This window comes from Poecile atricapillus, chromosome 4, assembly GCF_030490865.1.
Source record: "Poecile atricapillus isolate bPoeAtr1 chromosome 4, bPoeAtr1.hap1, whole genome shotgun sequence".
NCBI classification, from domain to species: Eukaryota; Metazoa; Chordata; class Aves; order Passeriformes; family Paridae; genus Poecile; species Poecile atricapillus.
Genome location: NC_081252.1, coordinates 23,253,873 through 23,274,223, shown reverse-complemented (window position 1 = coordinate 23,274,223; position 20,351 = coordinate 23,253,873). Strand labels below are relative to the sequence as shown.

Here is a 20,351-nt window from a genome sequence, read left to right as displayed (position 1 = left end):
GGGAAAAAAAACCCCTTCTTCCTGACTGCTAAATATTTAACAGGCCACTGATCAAAGGTCCCTCTAGGATTTTAAAATGACAAGATAGGAGCGAGTTTAAATTCCCCAACATTTGCATTTGTGACAGAAAGAATGTGAGAAGCAATGTCAAATCCTTGAAGTCCTCCCACTTGCACAGTGATCACTGAGTCATTTTACTGATAGAAGCCAATTCAGAATACTTTATCCCTTCTATAAATGTTGAACCAAACTCAGCTGGGAAATGGGAGCATCACCCACACAACACAAAGCACTAGAGCATTTTCCCTCTGCACAGGGTAATCAGCAGCAGTAAAAAAAAATCCTCAAGTGCTGAAGGGATTCTGTTCCTGCAGTGAATAGTCGTTGGGGGAATGTTGTCTCCTAAATTTGCTTTGCCTTGAATCTTGGTTTCCACGGGGTTGTTGGAACTGGTGTTAGGAACACATTTTGTTTGGATACTGTCTCTTTATATCTGAATCTTAGTGCTCCTATTGTGATGAGGGTACAGTAGAAGAGCTCACTTATCACTGATTTAATCTGGGAGATTACAGATGGATGGATACATGCTGAGTCTGTCTCCTGGATGAGAGTGGTTTGCATCAAATTTCCAAGATGTCCTGCCTTACCATATTAAGTAGTTTGCTTTTTGGCACTTGAAACACTTTGGATATCTTAAGGTCATTCTTGATTCGCTACAGCATTCTGTTAGTATTAAACCTGTGTAAAAAGCTTTGGCTTCTGTACAACTTATTACTTGCTTAAGTGTAGGCTTGAAAATCTTTTGCTGAATCAAATGAATTAATTTAATGAATTTACAATGAATTTAAATGTTTAAAAATAATTTAAGTTGAAGTAGATCAGCTTTTGAGCTTTCAGTAGTAATGTTATTTCAAGCTTCTCTTATCAGATTGCTTCCATATTTGTCATGGTGTAAGTCCAGCTGGAAAATAAGTACCATGTAGCCACACAATATGATTTAGTTGTTGTTGTTGCAAAGAATGCATTGAACTTTTCTGCAATAATCTGCTCAGAAAAATTGTTCTGGATACTTGGGCACTAGTTCTTCTTCTGTAAAAAGATTTTGAGGGTGCTAAGTGGTCCAGAGCACATCCTGGCAGAAGCAACTTTAGGTAAATGTAGCCCACTAAGCATCCACACTTCACATGTTTGAAATGTTACAGGTGTGGGAAAGAGGTCAATAACATTAGAGCACTCAGCTGTTGCTTTTTCCAATGCTACTGCCTTTCTTGGATAATTCCAGGCAGATGAGTAACTAAACCAGACAAGGACCAGTTGGTTTGTTGCCTGCTTGTATCAGAAATGATACACATGTGCAAGAGAAATCACTGCAATATTTCCTCATTGAATCTGTTTGTTGAACAATGCATGTCACGGAACAGTAAACACATAATTTGTGTTTACTTGACTACAAAAATTATCATACTTTAATGAGAGCCATTGCAATACCCCTATTGAGGGAATGCACAAATACCTATCAGATAACTGAAACAAAATTATTTGGAGGCTGTCATCAAAAGATGATAATACAGCATAATGCTGAATTTCATTTAGTTTGTTTGTTCATGTCAAAGTACATTTACTCTTAGCCTTGTATTCCATAGAATATTTTCTATTATGAGTTATTTCTAAAATTGTGTTTGCCCGTAAACTCGCCAGCTGAGGGCCTAACTGATACTGCTTGAGCATTTAGAAGCACTTGGACATCCAGCTGTGGCAGTCTTTCAGGTCAGTTGGGTTCAGATCTGCATGGGTCATTCTCAAGATCTGGCTCTGATTCTTGTCCAAATGTTCCTCAGGCAGCAGGTATAGAGAAACATCTTTATGGCTAGTAGCAGATAGGTTTTTGTGTTGTTTTTGAACTACAGGGAGTCATTTTGTAAGTACACATCTTTTTCTGAAGCATGGACTCATCCTGCCAGTTGTTTTGTTTCATCCTCAGTTCTGAAAATACTAAAGAACAGCATTTAGGTTCTCAGTGTGATGGAGGAAATGTTGTATTGCTTCAGGCAGTGTATTGTTCAGGAACTGCAAGTATGGCTTGTAGGAGAAAGAACTGTACCAACTGTAACTAATTTGCTCCATGTGTTCTCTCACTCCTTCTGTGTTTTAACTGAACGTTCTTCTCTCTCATAGAATAAGCATTGTTGGTAATCCATCTCATTGATGTGACATACATGAAATTGTTCTTCCTCAGCTTGATCTGAGCTTCCATAAATCCCATGTAGCTGACTGTTATGCCATGAGTTCTAAGTGGTTTCGTTTTTCCTATCTATCCCCAAAGTAGATGGTATAATGGGTGCAATTACTAAGCAGTATTCCACTCAAAACTTCCTGGCAGAATTATGGTTTTACCTGCTATTCTGGACGTTGTGAACAGAATAAATTCTTTTAGCTCAACTACTTTTTTGTGTGCTACCACTATGGTGTGAGTGCATCATTTTTTCTTCTGGTATGCTTAAATATAAATGGGATGAGGGCTGGAGTATGATTAGAATCCCCTCTCTCAAATCAGAAGAGTAGATGTGAAAAGTTATATTTCCCTTTTGTTCCTGGTGTCTGTGGGACTGACTGCTTCCTGTGAATTCTAGCAGATTATGGTGATAACTTCACTGTGACTTAAATGCATTCCAGGGGCAGCCCCTGCTTTGCTGGTGAACTTTGGGGAGCTATTGTGATTAATAATAAGGACGAGAGGGAAAGTGTAATTTTAACAATTCTAATTACTAATATTCAATGCTTTGATCCTTTAAAAGCAGCTCTGCATTTTAATGCCAAATGGTTTAACAGAGTTTATTAATAGAAGGCTCCTTCTGGTAAAAATAGTGCAGCAGTAGCTCCCCTTTGAAGTTTCATCTATGTCTGAAATCATCATCAGTTGATGCTGGTTCAGGTAGTTTTTGGACTTTTGGCACCATTGGGGCTTGCCCTTCTTTTTCTCCTCAGCAACATGCTGAGCAGCATCTCTGCCCCGCTTGACTCTGCTCCAACACCAAGCAGCCACGTCCCAACTCTAGCAAGGTATAACTTGTCTGCAGTTCTCATAAATGAGTACCACAGGTACAGGGTAGTGGAGGCTCCACAGGTTGTTCCTGACTGTGTTGTGTGGACAGAAAAAGCTGGGTTAGCCCAGAGAAGATTGGAATGGGTCAGGGTAAACTGTTTTTTTCCCAGTATCAAATGTTTGTTACTTTAAACCTTTGTCTTTTCCCAGACATTTGTTGGGAACTATGTGGGGAAAGCTGCCTAAAACAGAGGTGCAACTTGTGTGACTCCTCAAAGGCCATCCAAACTTGCACTCTTCATGACTTCTCATATGTGAAGCAGCAGTGAAGGTTTTTCCGGTGTTCATCCCTTTTGGGACAGCAGCAGGTGTCTGAAAAGGGGGTCATAAACCCAGGCTGCTCTCAGACATACAGGTGTAAGTATGGAAGTGGCTTGGTGAGGGGGAGAGCTACACCAGGCTTATACTGACTAAGAGCAGAATTTGGCCTGGGAAACTGTTGCTTTGAAATCCACTCTCATGCAGTGTAGAGGATGGCAGACTTCAGTCTGCTGCTTTCTTGCATCTGAGCCAGAAGTGAAAAGCAAAGAAAACAATAGCAGTGCTGGGGTAGGAGAGAAAGACAACACAAATACTTCTGTATTGTATATTTAGGCACTGATACTTTAAGAGTCTCCTTGCATACTACACCTTACTAAGTAGACTTTATTAAAAAATTCTTTCCACTTAGTTAAAAGGAGTTATTTCTTCTTCTATGGGAGAAGAATAAGCTGAAGAGATGTTCATGATATTTGTGTTTCATGCCACTGAACTGTGAAGTAACCTTTCCCAATCCAGTGAAAGCTCAGAATAGTTGTGTACTTGCTTCTAGATGAAGAGTGTCGCTTCAGGAGTATAAAATTTAAAATGCAGGCTGTCTCTCTAGTCTTTTGTAGTGTTTGATCTGCTGCTGAATAGATCACAATTGCAGGAAATACTCCTGAAACTTTTGTCATTCAAATAATTGTTGCAAGGGCTTTTTTTTTAAGTAAGTGCTGGTTTACTCTGTAGAAGAAATATATTTTAAAATTCCCCAGCTGGGTAAAGTGCTGTAATAGGTTGGAATTGAAGGAATGCTTTAGAGAAGATGCTCACTGATAATAACTGAACGGTGACCACTTAATTCATAGCGTGTCCTGTCAATCAATTCCAGCCTTTGAAGGTGACATCCTACCTGCCACTAGATCACCTGTGAGCCCACAGCTCAGTGTGATGGAGAGTACAAGCAAATGAATCAGTTCTCATTGCATTAGCTTGTCTGCTCATACTGTAGGGAAAAGCAAAAGGGAGAAAAACCTGCCCTCTTCCCACTGCCTGAAGAGAGAATCTTCCCCTTTCTTTAAGAATTTCCTTGGGAGTGAGTGATGTTGCTTCAGTGCTTTGTGACTACAGTCAAAGGAGACAGGATACAGAGCTGAAATGTGTGCTCCCTCTGGGGCCATGTGAGTGGGAACTCATGCTGTTCATAATGCCAAAGGGTGGCTGGGTCTGCAGCTCTGTGTACAGGACTTTTTCTAAGATTAGGAGAAGTAGCTATGGTTTAGATGTTGCTGATTTAGGTAATACAGCTTTGGATCAACTGTTTGTGTAACTGGAGAATTCTTGAAGAGGAAATTAATTTTTCTCCTTTAACTTTTTTTTTAGAGAATATATGCTCATGGAGTCTATACAATAACTTCTGGAATTTATCTGTACTAAAAATTGGAATTAACATTGAATTTTGATTATGATATTCAGACTTTTAAATAAGTATGGTAAAATAACATTGGAGTTCTGGCTGAGACCACACTATTTAAAATCATCTTTACTGACCTAGTAGAGCCAAGTCTGACCAATATTGCTCATTTCTATGCTGAGTTCCAAGCTGATGTGTACCATTCTTCTAGTTAATGTGATCCATCAGGGTCATGTGCTGTGTTCTAGTTTTATTTAATGAAGGTTACATTCAGATACCATCCTTGGAGGTTGTTCTTGGTAATGGGTTCACACAGAATGGAGACTCCTCCATTACAGAAAGGGACAGATGGGTTTAGCTAATTCCATGGAGCTCCTGACAGACATAGCATCTGACAGATTCCTTCATTTTCCTCTCTTCAAGGATGTGATCATTCCTGCTGTTCTCCTTTGGGATCTCCCAACATCCCCAGCCAAGTGGATTGTGTAGACTGAATTCTGTGTTCAGGAGAAGGCTCCCTGGGGCTGGATAGGCCTTCTTGATACATGAGAGAATGGCTTCCCTTTTTTTGCCCTAAGGTGACATTTTTGGCTAATGTTACTCTTTGACTTTGTAATTCTTTTCTGTGCACTGTTTGCCCATCATCTTTGATTTGGTGAGGGCCTAAGTGACACTTACTTACACATTTTCCTATTGAGGTGCACATTATTTATTTCAGTCACTCAGTTTTAGCAAGGTGTCTCTGAGTTATATTGTAAGAACATAAAAATAAACTTGGGCTGTTTATTGTTCCTTCTTACTGCATAAGAGCAAGCAAACAGTTCAGTGCAGTCTTTGGCCCCTCTTCCAAATCCTTATTGGAATTAGTGCTATTATTTGACTGGAGATTTTAGTGGAACTACAGTCTGAAATTTCAGTCTTGAGAATGTAAATAATTAAGTTGATAGTGGCTATTTGTTGTGTATAGTAACAGATATACTTCGAGCAGGTCTGTTACTCTAAAGTATTATTATTACCTTGTTCAGGAGAATAGAGGCAGAGAGGCAGATCTGGGCCACATCTCTGATGTGACATTTAGTTAACATCACTCCCCCTATATTGCAATTAGAAATAACTTCAGTCTTTCCAAATTATGTGCTCTAGGTTTTTCTTTCTCATGGAGTTTTCAATGTCACCACGGATTTGGGATGCAGAAAAGGATGAAGCTGAAAGGGCTGCGTGTCCTGGATGCATTCACACGTGTTGCTGATGTCACATTGACTCAGGCCCTAGGCAGCCTCTTACTTTAAGTCACCTGGAATTGATGCACATGTCCATCTCTGTAGAACTCATAAGAACTTCTGGTCTGGCCTCTGCAATGAGCAGGTTCTCCATGTAATCATCATTTATCAACAAGTAGCAACATTCCAGCAGCTCTAATTATGAACTTTACCAGCCTGGTTAGTGCAAATATGAATCTGAGTTTCAGCAAATTTGATTTCTCACAGAAATGTTCCTGTTGTACTCTGAAGGCATCTTATCTGTACAAGTAATACTGGGGAAATTTAAAGAAAGGAAAGAAAATATATATATATAATCTATGTTGTACTGAAATTTTTTTTTCAAGGCATTTACAACAGTTTGTAAATTGTTGTAAACAGAAATTATTTCCACCTATTTGTAGACACCAAGGTGGAACTGTGGTTACAGGTTACCACAAGCACTTTATTCCTCTCTCTGTAAGCCTCTGTTGTTTTCCTTTTCACTTTTGTCATTGTCAACTGAAAGGCATAAAAATGCAAATCAGAATGCAGCTGTAGAACTTGCAGGCAGTATTTTAGCCTTTCACTGGAATTGTGCTAATGTTGATACTTATTTGTTTAATTAAATGTCTCTTCTTCATTTCAACTCTCCATTTGAGGAAAAGGAGGGAGACAGTCTCATTTCATTATTGGTACTCTAAATGAGTTGTGCACTGGAACAGCTAGTTTCTTTCACACATAATGCTTCCTCATCATTTCCTTCACTTAGGTGTTCTGCTTAGGGATAATTAAAACAGTTAACTTTATTTCTAGCTAGTGCACAGATACATCTCTATCTCTGGAGTGAAACAACTGGACTGATGATGATGCTTTGTCATTTACAGCTGAGTCTTGGAGGCGCTGACTATTGCAATGAATGAGCAGGAGCTTTAAAGCATCCTAAGCTGACCTGGCAACTCAGTTATAACTGTATCACTCAGTCAGTCCCATGAATATAATATCTTAGGACTAGGAAAGTAAATGAATTGAGGCCATTTTAAGAAATCTTCGGTTTTCCTTTTGTTGGATTTTTTGTTCTAGGGTTTCTTTCCCGTCCAGAGAAGTTGGGCTTTATGGTCAAAATATCTGTAAAAAATTATGTACAAAATGGGGAAGACAGTTATTTTTTCACTTCAGTACAGTATTCAGGTGGAGTATATTTTGGAGGAGAAGGAATGCAAATTATTTTATTTTCAAAGGGGAATTTTAAACCCATAAGCACAGCAAATTGTTAATCAGCTTGTAGCATGAGGCAAATTTGCACAGGAACAATAACAGCTGCACTGGGGGTATAAAAAGGAATCCCAAAATTTTACTTTAAACTCCACCATATAATGACTGACAGCTCCTGGCAAAGGCTCTCACAACGTGGGTAATACTAAAATGAAATGGGCTTAGTCAAGCTGTAGGGAAATGGAGCTTCCAGTTGTAAGGGCTTGAGGCAGCCGTGTCAGTTGTAGGTTTGGGATGCGGTAGCAGGCACAAGACCAATAGCTTTAGGGATAAACAATTTTATCCCTAAATAAATGCAGACAGATTACTAGTGCAATCATCCAGACTGTAACAACAGCAAATTCAATAATTCACTAATATTGGGCTGCAATTAACATCTAGGCTCACAAAGATGTACACGCCCATGGCTGGCAGGCAGGTGTTACTCTATCAGTATGTGATAACTTTTTAAGGTAATCATGCTTTTAGATGTGTGTTTTCTTATTTTGAGCTCCCACAGTTACCAACTGCTGTGTATGTACAACAGATTGGACTGTGTTAAACTGCTTTGCATGGAACATTTTGTTGGGGTCTCAAAGGACTTTCCAGAAGATTACCTTGTAAACCAGCTTTTTTCCCTATTCTAGTTCACTGCTATTTCCATAATGCCTCTTGTCTTGGTTCATAGCTTTTTTTGATTCACAGTTTTAATTTCATTAATTTACACAGATTTAATTCAATCAAATTTAATTGGTTCACAGTTTTACATTATAAAACACTCAATAACAGACTGGCAAGTGATGTAGAGTGACCAGTGCTCATCGAATTTTAATAATCTGTTTTGTTGAAACAAACTATGATTTCTCAGTTTACATTAATCTTTTAGGTGCTTGAGGCAAGCCTCACCTTATTTATTGTAGGTCGTAGGGCTTTCAGCTACAGACAAGGTCCTCCCACAATATCTGTATGGGAAATTCCATACATAAAATCAGCAACTGTGAAACATGAATGTGAGTTTCGACGCAGGGGGGGAAGTTTATCAATGAGTGGGGGTGGAGATAAAGGAGATTGAACCAGGCTTTTCAGTGGTGCCCAGTGAAATGGCAGGGAGCAGTGGGCACTAAATGAAATGCAAGAAACTCCACTTAAATGCAGAAAAAAGGTTTTTCACTGCGTATTCAGTTGAACGTTGGATGAGGTTATCCAGCGAGGTTGTGGAGTCTCTGTCTGTGGGAATGGTTAAAACTCTATCAGGAGTGGCCCTGAGCAAGGTGGGTGATTTCTGGAGGTCTCTTCTGACCTCTGTGGTTTGTGGCTTCCAAGGTGATTGCCTCTTGCCAGTATCAGTGTTTTAAGAGCAGACAGTTTGGTAGCCTGGTTTATTTATCTCAGGATGTAGAATCACTCCAGAAGGAATTAGTCTACAGTAATCATGAGAATTATGCATGACTTTAAGAGTCCATCAGTGTTCATAAAGGAGAGAAAAAACATGATTAACCAGGGAGATGGCAAAGTATAGTGTTTAGATCAGCCACTAAATTGCAATTACAATGCTTCCTTTTGAAGTTGCTCTTGTCTATGCCATGGGATAAATTACCTTCTTCCTGATGGGAATAACTTGGCATTACAACACCAACACATCACCAAGAGGACAGAATGCACTCTCCTTAAAGTGACCCTTTCACTACAAGGTGCTGGCATAGGAGCAGTATCAGGAGTGGACCACTTGGTCAGTTTTCCATGGATAGGGGATCTTGAACAGTCTCTTCCCTTCCACCAAGAGTGTTACAAGGTGGGAAAGAGAGTGAAGGGAAAGAATGAGGTGCAGTTTTCACCAAAAACACTGAGGTAAGAAAGACCTGTTTGGTGACATATCCATGGTAAAAGGAAGAGTCTTGAAGTTTTGTCAAATATTCTGTATTTTAACAGGGTCAGGTCTTCAGGAGGAGTTTTTAATTAGCTTGATTGCTGTTTTGTTGCAAAACTGTGTCATTTCACACTGTTGTGCACAGACCTTAGCAGGATTCATTACCATAGTAAAAGAGGAGGAATCAGTATTTTGGAGCCATTGCAGCAGTTCTGCTTCATGCTCTTGTGAACAATTATATTCATACCTGTTCTTTGAGTTACATCTGGTGCCCAGGGTCATGCAAAAATGTCACTTCACAATGGTGGGACACCATCTCCCCTTTGTTTATAAAAGGACCCAAGTTGCTTGGTAAAATGAGAGCTCATGAAAGAGAGGGTATACACTGTGTAAAGTTGCCACAGATTCCTGGGAAAAGGGTGGGTGGGCTTGCCAGGTGTCCTGGAGGCACATGGGCTTTGTGCAGGTCTGATGGGCACATGCAAGCAGAAGTGCTGATAGCACAGTGACACTCCTGTTAATGCCTGAGAATGGCAGTGTGGGCTACTCTGCTTGGGATAGTGCAAAAGCTTTTTTCCTGTAACATGGGGTCTGAGGGCACGAGATTCTCTGGAGTCAAAATACAAGACCTACCCAGAGTGACCATGCTTCGAACTGATACATAGGTGGGTATTCATTTTTCTTCAAGGGAAACCTTAGGGGACAAGCAGAAGTCCTCACCTCACCATTCTTCTAACACAGGGTTTATTGGGTGAGTTGTAATTTTCCCTTTTAAAAGTGTTTTCCCAGCAAGAATTCATGCTCCCCAGTTAAAAACTGCCTTCATCTCTGAGAAGCTTTAGTTGAGCTTTTCAGATGATCTAATATAAAAAAATATTTCCCTCTGGAAATGCCCTTCAGTGTGGTTGAGAGAGGTTGCAGCTTCTAGAGAAAAATGTATCTTTTGAACTAAGACAAGGATTGGTCTTTTGGGTGGTTTTCCTCTTGCATAACTGAATTAGGATATGGAATTACTGATCATGACAATGTAAAATTGCATTTCTTTGCTTTAAAGGAAGTAAATTATGATTTAAGGTGTACCTTAGATGGCTCTGCGTTGCTGGGTGGTTTCGTTTTGTGATACCCTTACTTTGGGGGACTGTACATCAGAAGCAGGGCATGCCACCATTCAGAATGAGGTTGTCACATTTGCTATACATTTTTATGTAACAGACAACCTTGACTAATGTCATCCTCATCTGAACTGCAGTGACATCAACTTGAGAGGTGGAGTTTGTGTTGCTGTTTGCAGCTGGGCAAAGGCGATAAACCTTTCCCAGGCAAGGAGTTCCCTTGGAGGTTTGTTATGGTTTTTGATTTACTTCCTTTGAAAAAATAGTGGTGCTGTGGTTGATGTTGTGTTTTTCTAGTGCTGCCGATTGTTTTATTTGAAGCTGTAGAGAAATCTCTGTCCTGAACTTCCTAAAGGGACTTGGAAAGATGATAAATTCACTCTTTCAGGCCTTGTGTCTCAGTAATCCTGATGGACAGTCCAGATCCATTGCAGAAGTTCCTAACAAAAAAACAGCATAGAAACTTTGAAGCTCTTATTTGAATTTCAGCTGGAAAGTGTTTTTCCTTGTCATTAATAATGTCCTGGCAGTTTCATTTGCTTTTTTTTTTTTTTTTTTCCTGCTACAAATAACATTAAGCTGCATGCATGCTTTCTTGTGCACCCTCAAGCCTGGTTTTGGGCACAGTTTACTTCATGAACTGATTGTTAGCTGAAGCTGTTCCTTAATGATTGGGGGAAGCAGGAATTAAATTATATTTTGGATTAAGCAGGAGAGCACGTGCTGGGAGCTTTAGGTCCTTAGAGCTGGTCTGTTAGATCAAGGGCACAGTAACAGCTGTAAAATTTGCATTGCACACTCTATTTGGCTATTTCAGTCAAAACTAATAGGGATTGATGCTACTTTTCGTAAAAGCAAACAGGCATAAATGCTATTAAAAATTTGTTTAGAAGCTAAGGTAGGTAAATACTGAAATCAAGTAATATGAGGAGATCAAGTGTTTTAATAAGATGAGGCAGAAGTGTAATTGAACCTAGTTTTTCCTCATAATTTCAAGACTGAAAAATTACCTTTCATGTTGAACACCCCGAATTTTTTGGCAGTTCAGGAAGATACCAGTGCCTATTCGATATCTAAATAAAGGTACTTGCAACGTTATTCATCAGCCTCCTTTGGCTTTTTGGAATTTGTCCACGTTGTCTCTGCCAGAGAGCAGCTCAGGGTGTTGACTCAGAGCAGGGTTTGCCTGGAGGGAACTTGGCAGAGCAGACTCCACACAGACTCTGCTGCTTACCTCCAAAGGAAAAAGCACATCTGGCCCCACAGAGAAGTAATAGGACCAGATATCTCCTCATACTGGACCTTTTAAAGTCTGAAATAAGAGCTGAAGAGAAGAATCTATATTATGGATATAAATTCTGCACATCGTAAACTTCGATGATGAGGATAAAAAATAAGCATACCTACACATGTATCAGATAGGTGACTGATCCAAGGAAGAACAGGGTTGGTATCTGGTAGATGAAGTAACAGTTTGAGCTTGGGGTGGTGCAGAAAGTGAGGAACAGAGTGTTTTGACTAAGGTCACCTGGTTAAACCAGAGAGGGAGCCAATATGTGGCAAATGGAGAAGCACAATAAATACTGTGTGAAGGTAAAGAGGGTTTAGTGCCACCTCTTTTGCATTTTATAATCTATATTGTGTTAAGCTTTCAGAGGTGGATTTCAGGTTTAACTTCTCTTATCCTCATTTTGTCTGTATCCTAAATTTAATTTAGCACCACTATCTTATAATTTGTAGATTTTGAAGAATTACCTCATTAGTCTGGTTTATGATTTACTTAATTTTGTATTTCTGTCTATTCTACCAGGTGGGGGTTTTAAAATTAATTTCTTCCTGAGTGTCTGTAATTGGTTTTTAGTGTGTTTCTGTCTAGATTGACACCTGTTATAAATCAGCATGGTCACAATAGAGCCATTGAGACACTCTGCCTGTTTTCATATCAATTTTCTTACAGTTCAGGGTGAACTCCAGCAGCCTCTGCTCTGGCAGCACTCATGTTTCTTCTCTGTGAACTTCTGGAGTAACAAGTGCAAAGAGGATTGACCCAATTAAAATGTTGTGGGTTTTTTCCTTTGTGTTTGTTTCATATGGTGCAGAGTATCCGTAGTTCTAGAATAATCTTCCTTTAGTAATCTTATTCAACATGTTATTCCTCACAACATTACCATCTTGTTAATTCCAAGAATCTCTTACTAAAATTGCTGTGTAAAATAGAAGTGTTCCTATAATAAAGAAAAAAATGCAAGAAGCTGGGTAAAAGGTACCATACCATTTTTCATATACCAGTAGTGCATAGAGTAACATGCTGGCTGACATAAGAAAGCATGTAAAGGTATGACCCATTAAAGGAAAAAAGCATTTTCCAATACAGATAAGTTCTAAAACAGAGGGAAAAAATCAGCATATTTCCCCCTTTCTGCAATGTATTGCAAAATTGTAAGACTGACACTTTAAAATAAACAATGGTTTACAAGACGATGGATGTGTCCCTACCATTAAAAAATAAATAATTGAATTGCTGTTTCATTTGTGTGTCTTGATATTGGCCTGTTTTTACAGGCATTTTTGCATACTGTGTTCCCCAAAGCAGTTAAACGTGAATTAATAGGTGATAACTTAAAATGATACTTGAACTGTTTGTGTGGGACTTTGTTTCCCAGATCAGTTTCTTAAGACACAAAACACATTTGTTTTGGTTTGCTTCATGACTCGACTGAAGCATTTCTGTGGGCTTGAAATATTTTCCAAAGATATTCAGCAAGTTGGTGGTGGTACTGTTCTTTTATTCAGATTGACTTCTTGGCCTGTCCCTGACAAGGGAAAAATGGGGTCTCAGCTCTTCAAAAAGATGATAGTTGTCATTCCCATGGAGATACCCCTGTGAATCATGGGGAAGATCTCTCTGCAGCTAATGTCCCCTCACTCCCCGCAACCCTTGGCAGCATCCCACAACCAAAGGACAGGCCAAGAAGTCAACCACTGATGGGGAGGAAACTCACACGGGTGGAAATGATGAGGCAAGCAGTCACTGTCACTTTTCTTTCCCTGTTTTAAATGTAGAATGAAGAAGGTTTCCTGCAGGAGGGAATGGTGAACAATACAGGTGTTCCTGTGGATCCTGAGAACGAGGCTTACGAAATGCCTCCAGAGGTAAATCTCTTGTGGTGTTTTCTGTGGGTGCATGTAAGAGAAGGACACAGGAGGAGGCTGCATGCTCGAGTTACATGACCCTGGTCCAGGCTGATGCTGGGAGCTGCAAGTGCACAGAAGAAACAGTCTCTCTGGCCAAGATCTGCCAGAGGTATATTGCTGGGAATCAGAAAATTAATTGCTTTTTTGATAGTAAAGAAGTTAAATGGGAAAATATTTTGAGTGTTTCAAAACACTTGTTCTGGGTTTTGAGGAATCCTGTTTTGTGTGTTTAATTGGGAATCCAGGACAAGCTGAATCTTCATAGATTGTTTTAATAGTTTGGCCACTCACCAATGCATTGTGCTTTGTGAAGCATGGTCTTGAGTTAATGCAATTATGGGAGTAAATTATTTTGTTGGTTTTTATGAAAGGGCTATTTAAAATATTACTACAGTGTCTGGCGTGATACACTGGTAGTTGCACTAGCAGTTTTATGGTAGAGCAGATAATAAGACTGGAAATGAGAGGTATAAAATAATTTAGGCCATGATCCAATAAAAGACTTAAAGGCTTGAATACAACATCTTGAATATCACTGAAATTATGGATGCTTCTCATGTGGCCATAGTTAAACCCTCTTTTACATTATTTACTGACTCATATGAGGATGTGCAGCACCTGGTGTGCTGTTCAGCCCAGAGGCAGTCCTCCTTCCTCTCCAATTGAATTGTCTTGGGTGGGCTTAGGAGTTCCTGTCAGCATCAGCTGAATGACGTGTTATTCACTGTAAAAGTCTAATTCTTCTCCAAGTATCATGACAGTACAGAATCTGGGAAATGTAACAAAGTCCAAATATGTTTCGTATCTTGGTCACATAAGAATCCATAATATTTGGGCATTGATTCCACCAGGAATAGAATAAATAGAGAAAACAGGATGTCTTTATCTGAAATACCATTTGTGTTGATTTCTCTCCCCCTCAATAGGAAGAGTATCAAGACTATGAACCTGAAGCATGAGAGTCCTTTCCTCCCTTTCTATCACCTGAAATCAACTAACTACTAAAGACGTCCCATCCTGTACAAGTGCTGAGTTCCAATGTGCCCAGTCGTTAAATTTTTTTACAGTTTTTACGGTGTATTTTGAAGTCTTCCATCAGCAATGATTGGAGTTTCTGTGACTGCATCCACCTTGTTTCAGCATTTCCCTCCTGCTGAAATGAAAGCCGGTTGGCAGGGTCATTGTTGTGCTGTGGATATTGTGGCTTCAAGTTTAAAAGTTAAAAAAGAAAATATTACGTAAAAACACCTAAGTGTCTACTGCTTATTTCTAATTCTGTACATGTTTTGTTGATAGGCTGTCAGTAATTTGATATTGTTTATGATACAGTTTTTATTTGTTTCCTATGACTATTCTTTCTGTGCAGAGATGACTTATTGTGAGAGCTTTATATATATGTGTATGTATTATACATATAAAAAAAGTAATTGAGCATGAACTATGCACCTATAAATATTAGCTGTTGAAATTTTATTGTTTTGTGATGTGTTTTATTAACTTGTGTCTGTAAATAATGGTGTTCAACTGAAGCAAATAAAACATAACCCATTAAAAATTAATTTCTAAATTAGTGATGATTTCTAACAGCACCTTTCCCTTCCAAAAGCCCCTGTTGAAGCATTTAAGCTGTGTTGCTTCTTTTGAAGGAACTGGAGGAGCAAAATCAGAAAATGGATGCCCAGTCTGTACAAAAAACATGGTGAAGAATGAGAAAATCAGGGCTGCTACTGCAGCTGGGTGCAGCTTTGCTGACAGATTTGTTTGTAGGGCTAATAAACTTGCTGTTGTAAGGACAACCTGAAAGTGAATGAAGCCATTAATAATGGGCTGCAGCAGATTATCAGGAAATCATGAGGTCCTTTGAAAAATTGCTGTTGCAAGGTTGTTAAAGTGCTGGAATATACAGTGATGGCTTAGTTGCAATGAATTTGTCTTGTATGAAGGCCTATTTTGCAGAAGTACAGTCTACTGGCCATTTTTAGACATGTGCTGCCTGGATATTTTTCCATATAGAAAAAAGATTTAAATGTAAGATGGTTTTGCTTCTGTCATGTTTTATTATTTGTTATCTTGGATCAAGTGTCACCTCTAACCTGAAGTGGTTTTGTGTTTAAGGTTTTGAACTTGACTTGCAGCTGCTCTTTCCAGTGTTCTAAAACAGGTAGATAGCGTTGTCTGGTTTTGAAAGTGGGGAAACTTAGGCACAACCACATAATGTGTGTTACTGGTATGCTCAAAAAGAGACACAGACCCATGGAGGATGAGCTCTCCAACTTGTTGGAGCTGAGCTCCTTTCTGGCTTTCTGTAACCTTCCTGGTACAATCATGCCAAATATGAAACAGATCTTTCCAACTGTGTGCCCATCCCATCAGGTAGACAGTGGGAACTGATGATGTAGTACTGTGTACCAAAATCACATGAACACGCTGGTTTCATGATGCTTAGAAAATCAGTGCTTCAATTTCCCATGCCATCACCCAGTCCCTACCCAATATTTCTCAGGGATTTCATTTATTTCAGAAGAATTGCTATTGAGCTCTTTTTTATTTTTCTTCAAAGCAATGAAAAATCCCTTTGATCATTTTAAACAATTTTCAGGTGTTTTCATCAATAGTTTAATTGCTTGATGAAATCTAAAGTCCTGTGGTTTCTTTTCAGAAGTCTTTCATGGTAATCTGTAGCAACCTGCCAACAGTTTGCAGTCTCCTTCACAGGTGATATGTCAAAGGAGTTTCTTGACCTGGACATCTTTACTGTGAAAAATGAATGCCTCAGTGACAAATCTATTGATTGCATTCCTGGAAAATTACATTGTATTATATCATCATTGTATTATAAAATTACAATGTAACATACTGCTTTCATATATATCTTTGTGTTGTTTAAGGATCTTTCTATTCTAGGAGAAGGATTTGGAAAGAAAAGCTCAGTGCTATAGTGTGATTTTTTTTTTCCCCCACTATGGCAGCAGGGAATCATCCACCAAAAGCAGCAACTGAGATGAGTCTTGTGCCTGGTACTTCAGAAAATAACACTGGAAACAGCAGCCTAAATAGAATATGTATTTCTGTTGCTCATCTTTACTTCCACAGCCCACAGGTCTTGATTTCTCTATTGTTTCTTTATCAGGAAATCAATTTAAACTGGCTGTTCACTTGTTGCAAATAAGTTGTGCACATCTTAAATAAGCTGTGGGGAGCGTTATATCACAAGGAACAGTAATAAGTTTCTTCCTGAGACTGGTCCGTTTTCTGAACATGTAACAATTAATTTTTTTTTATTGGTAATATCAGCAAATCATTCAGAGATTGTAGGTCATTTAAAATGTACCAAAGGCGATGGGTTTGGTTCTTGTGTGCCTCTTGCAAACATGCCCTCAGATGGCCCCAAAAGTCCATGGGATCCTGGTTACTATGGCAACACAGTGTCATGCACTGCTCTGGTAACAAGCTGCATTTTAATTAGATTCCTTTAAGGGCTGCCTGACCATCCTTTCCAGGTAAACCAAGTGTCATTGTGTCTTTCTTGCAGTGAGATGGATACTGGCATGCAGGTGGCAAACGTCAGAACTGTGTTGGGTGCTAAAGCTGAACTAAATATTACTGCTGAATTCAGATGCTTCTGCTGGTGTGCTAAAAATTTTTTTAAACAATGTCTGCCAGAGAGGAATATAACTCGGAGCTCTTTTTTTCTAAGAGCTTGGATTTTAACTCAAAAGCAATCTTCTATTGTCTAATTAAGAGTTAATAATGAGTCTCACTGTATCCTACTCCTCCAGGGGAAAAACACATGTTGCTTTTTTGTTCTGTTTTGACAACTTTAATTGTCAAATTAATTGGTCTTGTGATGGTTCCTAATTAAACACATTGTAATAATGTTTTTATTACTGTAAATCATAGTGTTAATACTTGTGTTACATGACTTTCATATAATGAATTTCAAAAGTTTCCTCTCCACACCAAGACTTTCCTTCATTCCCTCAAGACAGTTGTAGGCAAATGAAGGTAAATTGCTAAGTCATAAACTCAAAGAAAAGTAATGTGCCTGTATCTCTACGGGAAGCACAGATTTTATTCATCCTGGTTTTCATAGCATGGGCAGTCTAGGCCTAGGGATTCTCATGTGGGAGAATCAGACATGGGCAGTGGGTCAAACAGCTGCAGCAAACTCAGAGACCTCTGCCTCCAAGAACTGGGAGACTGGAAGATCCACAGCTGTCCCCTTTAATGGCTGAAATCATTCCAGGAGCACAGCGAAAGACAGGTACAGAAAGGCTGCCTACACATATTCATAAAATCTTAACATACAAAACAGGACTACTTAATTGCCCCTAAGATTTGATCCGAAGTTCACTGAAATCTGTGAAAAGATTCCTACTGGCTTCACATGGATGTGTTATGACAGCTGTAGCTCCTGTATACATTTGATCTTCTCATACAAATTGTGTAGCAGTCTGCACTGACATGGTGAGTTTCCAGTTCTTTTCTGTATGCTTTTTTTGGGAGAAAATAACTGCTGAAACTCTTGATTCTAGAGTTTCCTGAGGCACTGGCTATACAGCATTTTTTTTGTCAGAGAGATGATATGTGGTGGAGGTGATGCTCCCTGATCCCTAAGTTGCTGAAAGGAAGTTCTTTGCAAAATATCTAAGAATAGCAAAAGTAGCAGGAGAAAAAAAAAAAAAAGAAAGAAAGGATAGAGACCTTAATAATCCCATATCTTAGCCCTTACCAGACTTTTTCAGCATAGCTGTGGTGCTGTATGCTGGCAAAATATACCTTAAATGCTGGGTTTGAATGGGGTAGTTGCCCTTAAGTACTACAACCTTTGAGTTAATTATTCTTTCAGGTAATTGATGTTTATTCACACATTAATCCAAACTAACTCTTTGTGTGCTGCTCTGAAATAGCTTAGGAGGTAAGTGGGAGAAAACAGGTGGTTCCCTGTTAGTGGTTTTGGATTCCAGTGACTTTACCTAAATTACCTGGTAACTTTTTTGGTCCCTAGTTTGAGGCTTTCAATATTACTAGAGAAGACACTAACGATGAACTTCACAGGGTGTGGTCATTCTGCTTGGATGTACAAAGGTCTGAAATAATAGTATGAGTTTTCACACAAGCAGGGCCTACCTGTGAGTTGCAATAACCAAGTGCAAATGACATCTTAGCCTTTAGTGTCTCCATAATGCACTTTTAATGGAAATATCGTCTGTTTAAATGCAGACATAAACAACTTTCCTCCAGCCTGCCTGACATTTAACGTCTAACTCAGAAGTTTCCTCTGATATAAGAAAGACTGGCAGATGGAGAAACAGCAGGTGGAACCTCAGATGAGACAGCCAGGAGGTAACAAACAGAATAGGAAACTAGGTCAGATGAGATTTCTCCCATGTTGAAATAAATGCTTTCACAAATGCTTCCTCCAGTGGATGCATTAAAGTGGGGTTTCATGATCTTCCACTAATATTCACATCTCTGCATAGGTCAGAGTCTACCAGCAACTGATATATCTGTAGGGTACATTTCTGCAGAAAAGGTGAATGTCTGAGATTACAAGTATGTGTTTTTCAGCTGCAGCATGGGAGAGCTCTTCACAGGAAGCCAAAGCACCCATGTGCTTCTGATGATTAATGTGAGATTTAACTAGAATAATGTTTTATGAAAAGGCAGCTGCTGAGATACCTCAACTTTTCTTTTTCTTTCTCTTCATCACTATCCCATGGTTTCTTTATCTCCATTAATCTGCTAAGTTTTCAAAAGTTCAGATCTTACCCTCTACCTATTGCTGAGTGTCCATTTTATTGCAAAATTTTACTCCATCCATTGTGTCTAATACATTGTGATGAGGCTGTAAGCATGCCTGGGGGGCTGGGGTTTTTACTCTTTCATCCTCTCTCTGAAAAGAGGACAGTTTGTCTCCTCCTTGCTGTGCTTCATCCCTACTGCAGCCAAAGACACGGCAAGGCAGAGGCAGTGCCCGAAGGGGAGGCTGTTCAAGGACGGCCGAGGAGGCTGGAGAAAAAAAGCCAGTCATGAGAGCCTTGCTGAGAACTGGCTGGCATTCATCCTGCCTCCCTCCCCCAGGCACTGCTTCTGGTGTCAGAGGCTAATGATAGAAAATAGTCCATGGCTTTACAGTGCTTCCAGGGACTGGTACCTCGAGGAACCAGGTAAATTCAGAACAGGGATGCTTCACTCTCCGTGAGCCAGAATTCCTGTCCTGTCGGAGGAGACCTCGCTTTCTATGCTGAACTTCCTTTTCTATTTTTATGTTTTTTAAATCCTCTGTACCAGCAAAACAAAAGCAGTTGACCGAGGAGTGCACTAGATTAATAAATGAAAAACAAAATATGAAATCTGATTTTATCAGTCTTCTAAACAGAAGAGGAAACTGCACAATGCTCTTAGGATTTTATCCTCTTTTTTTTGGCCTGGCATTTTATTCACGTGAATTTCAGTTGTAAAATTCCATGAATCCTTGTAAAAACAACAAAGATGGTCATCTAATGTTAGCAGTTGTTAAGACAGCATCCTGCTGAAATTGCTGCATTGCCTACTTCCCAAAACCAGAAAAATCTCAAAAGAAGCAGCCTTAGCACAAAGGCATAACAGTGCTGTTGAGTAACACAGGAAAACATGTTAATGGTGAGAATATAAAGAACAGTGATTTACAAGCAATACATAATAATGCCAAAAAGAAATGAAATCTGTGATCTCAGTCCACTAAGTAAGTGTCAACTTTGCTTAGCAGAGGAAGGTGATGGCATCTCTGACAAAAACCCTTGAAACAAAATTCCTCCTATTTATTCAGCTTCCTTGTTCCAAAACTTGAGTTCCTTTCTGGCCCAGATTTTTGCAGCAAGAGAATGATACCTTTTATTTGAATAACTGAGTGCTCTGAGGTGTGAAATAAATGGACTTTTGAAAG

At 39.3% G+C, this 20,351-nt stretch overlaps 1 protein-coding gene across 2 annotated transcripts in view; it reads left to right on the top strand.

Moving 5' to 3' along the window:
- Nucleotides 1–14,982, top strand: part of SNCA (synuclein alpha) — a 62,835-nt gene extending 47,853 nt beyond the window's left edge. For both annotated transcript variants that reach the window (XM_058837911.1, XM_058837912.1), the window contains exons 5-6: nt 13,292–13,381; nt 14,350–14,982. In XM_058837911.1, coding sequence (XP_058693894.1) covers nt 13,292–13,381; nt 14,350–14,382 — 123 coding nt within the window. In that variant the 3' untranslated portion in view covers nt 14,383–14,982. The remainder of the gene's footprint in view (nt 1–13,291; nt 13,382–14,349) is intronic.
- The last annotated feature ends 5,369 nt before the right edge of the window (nt 14,983–20,351 follow it).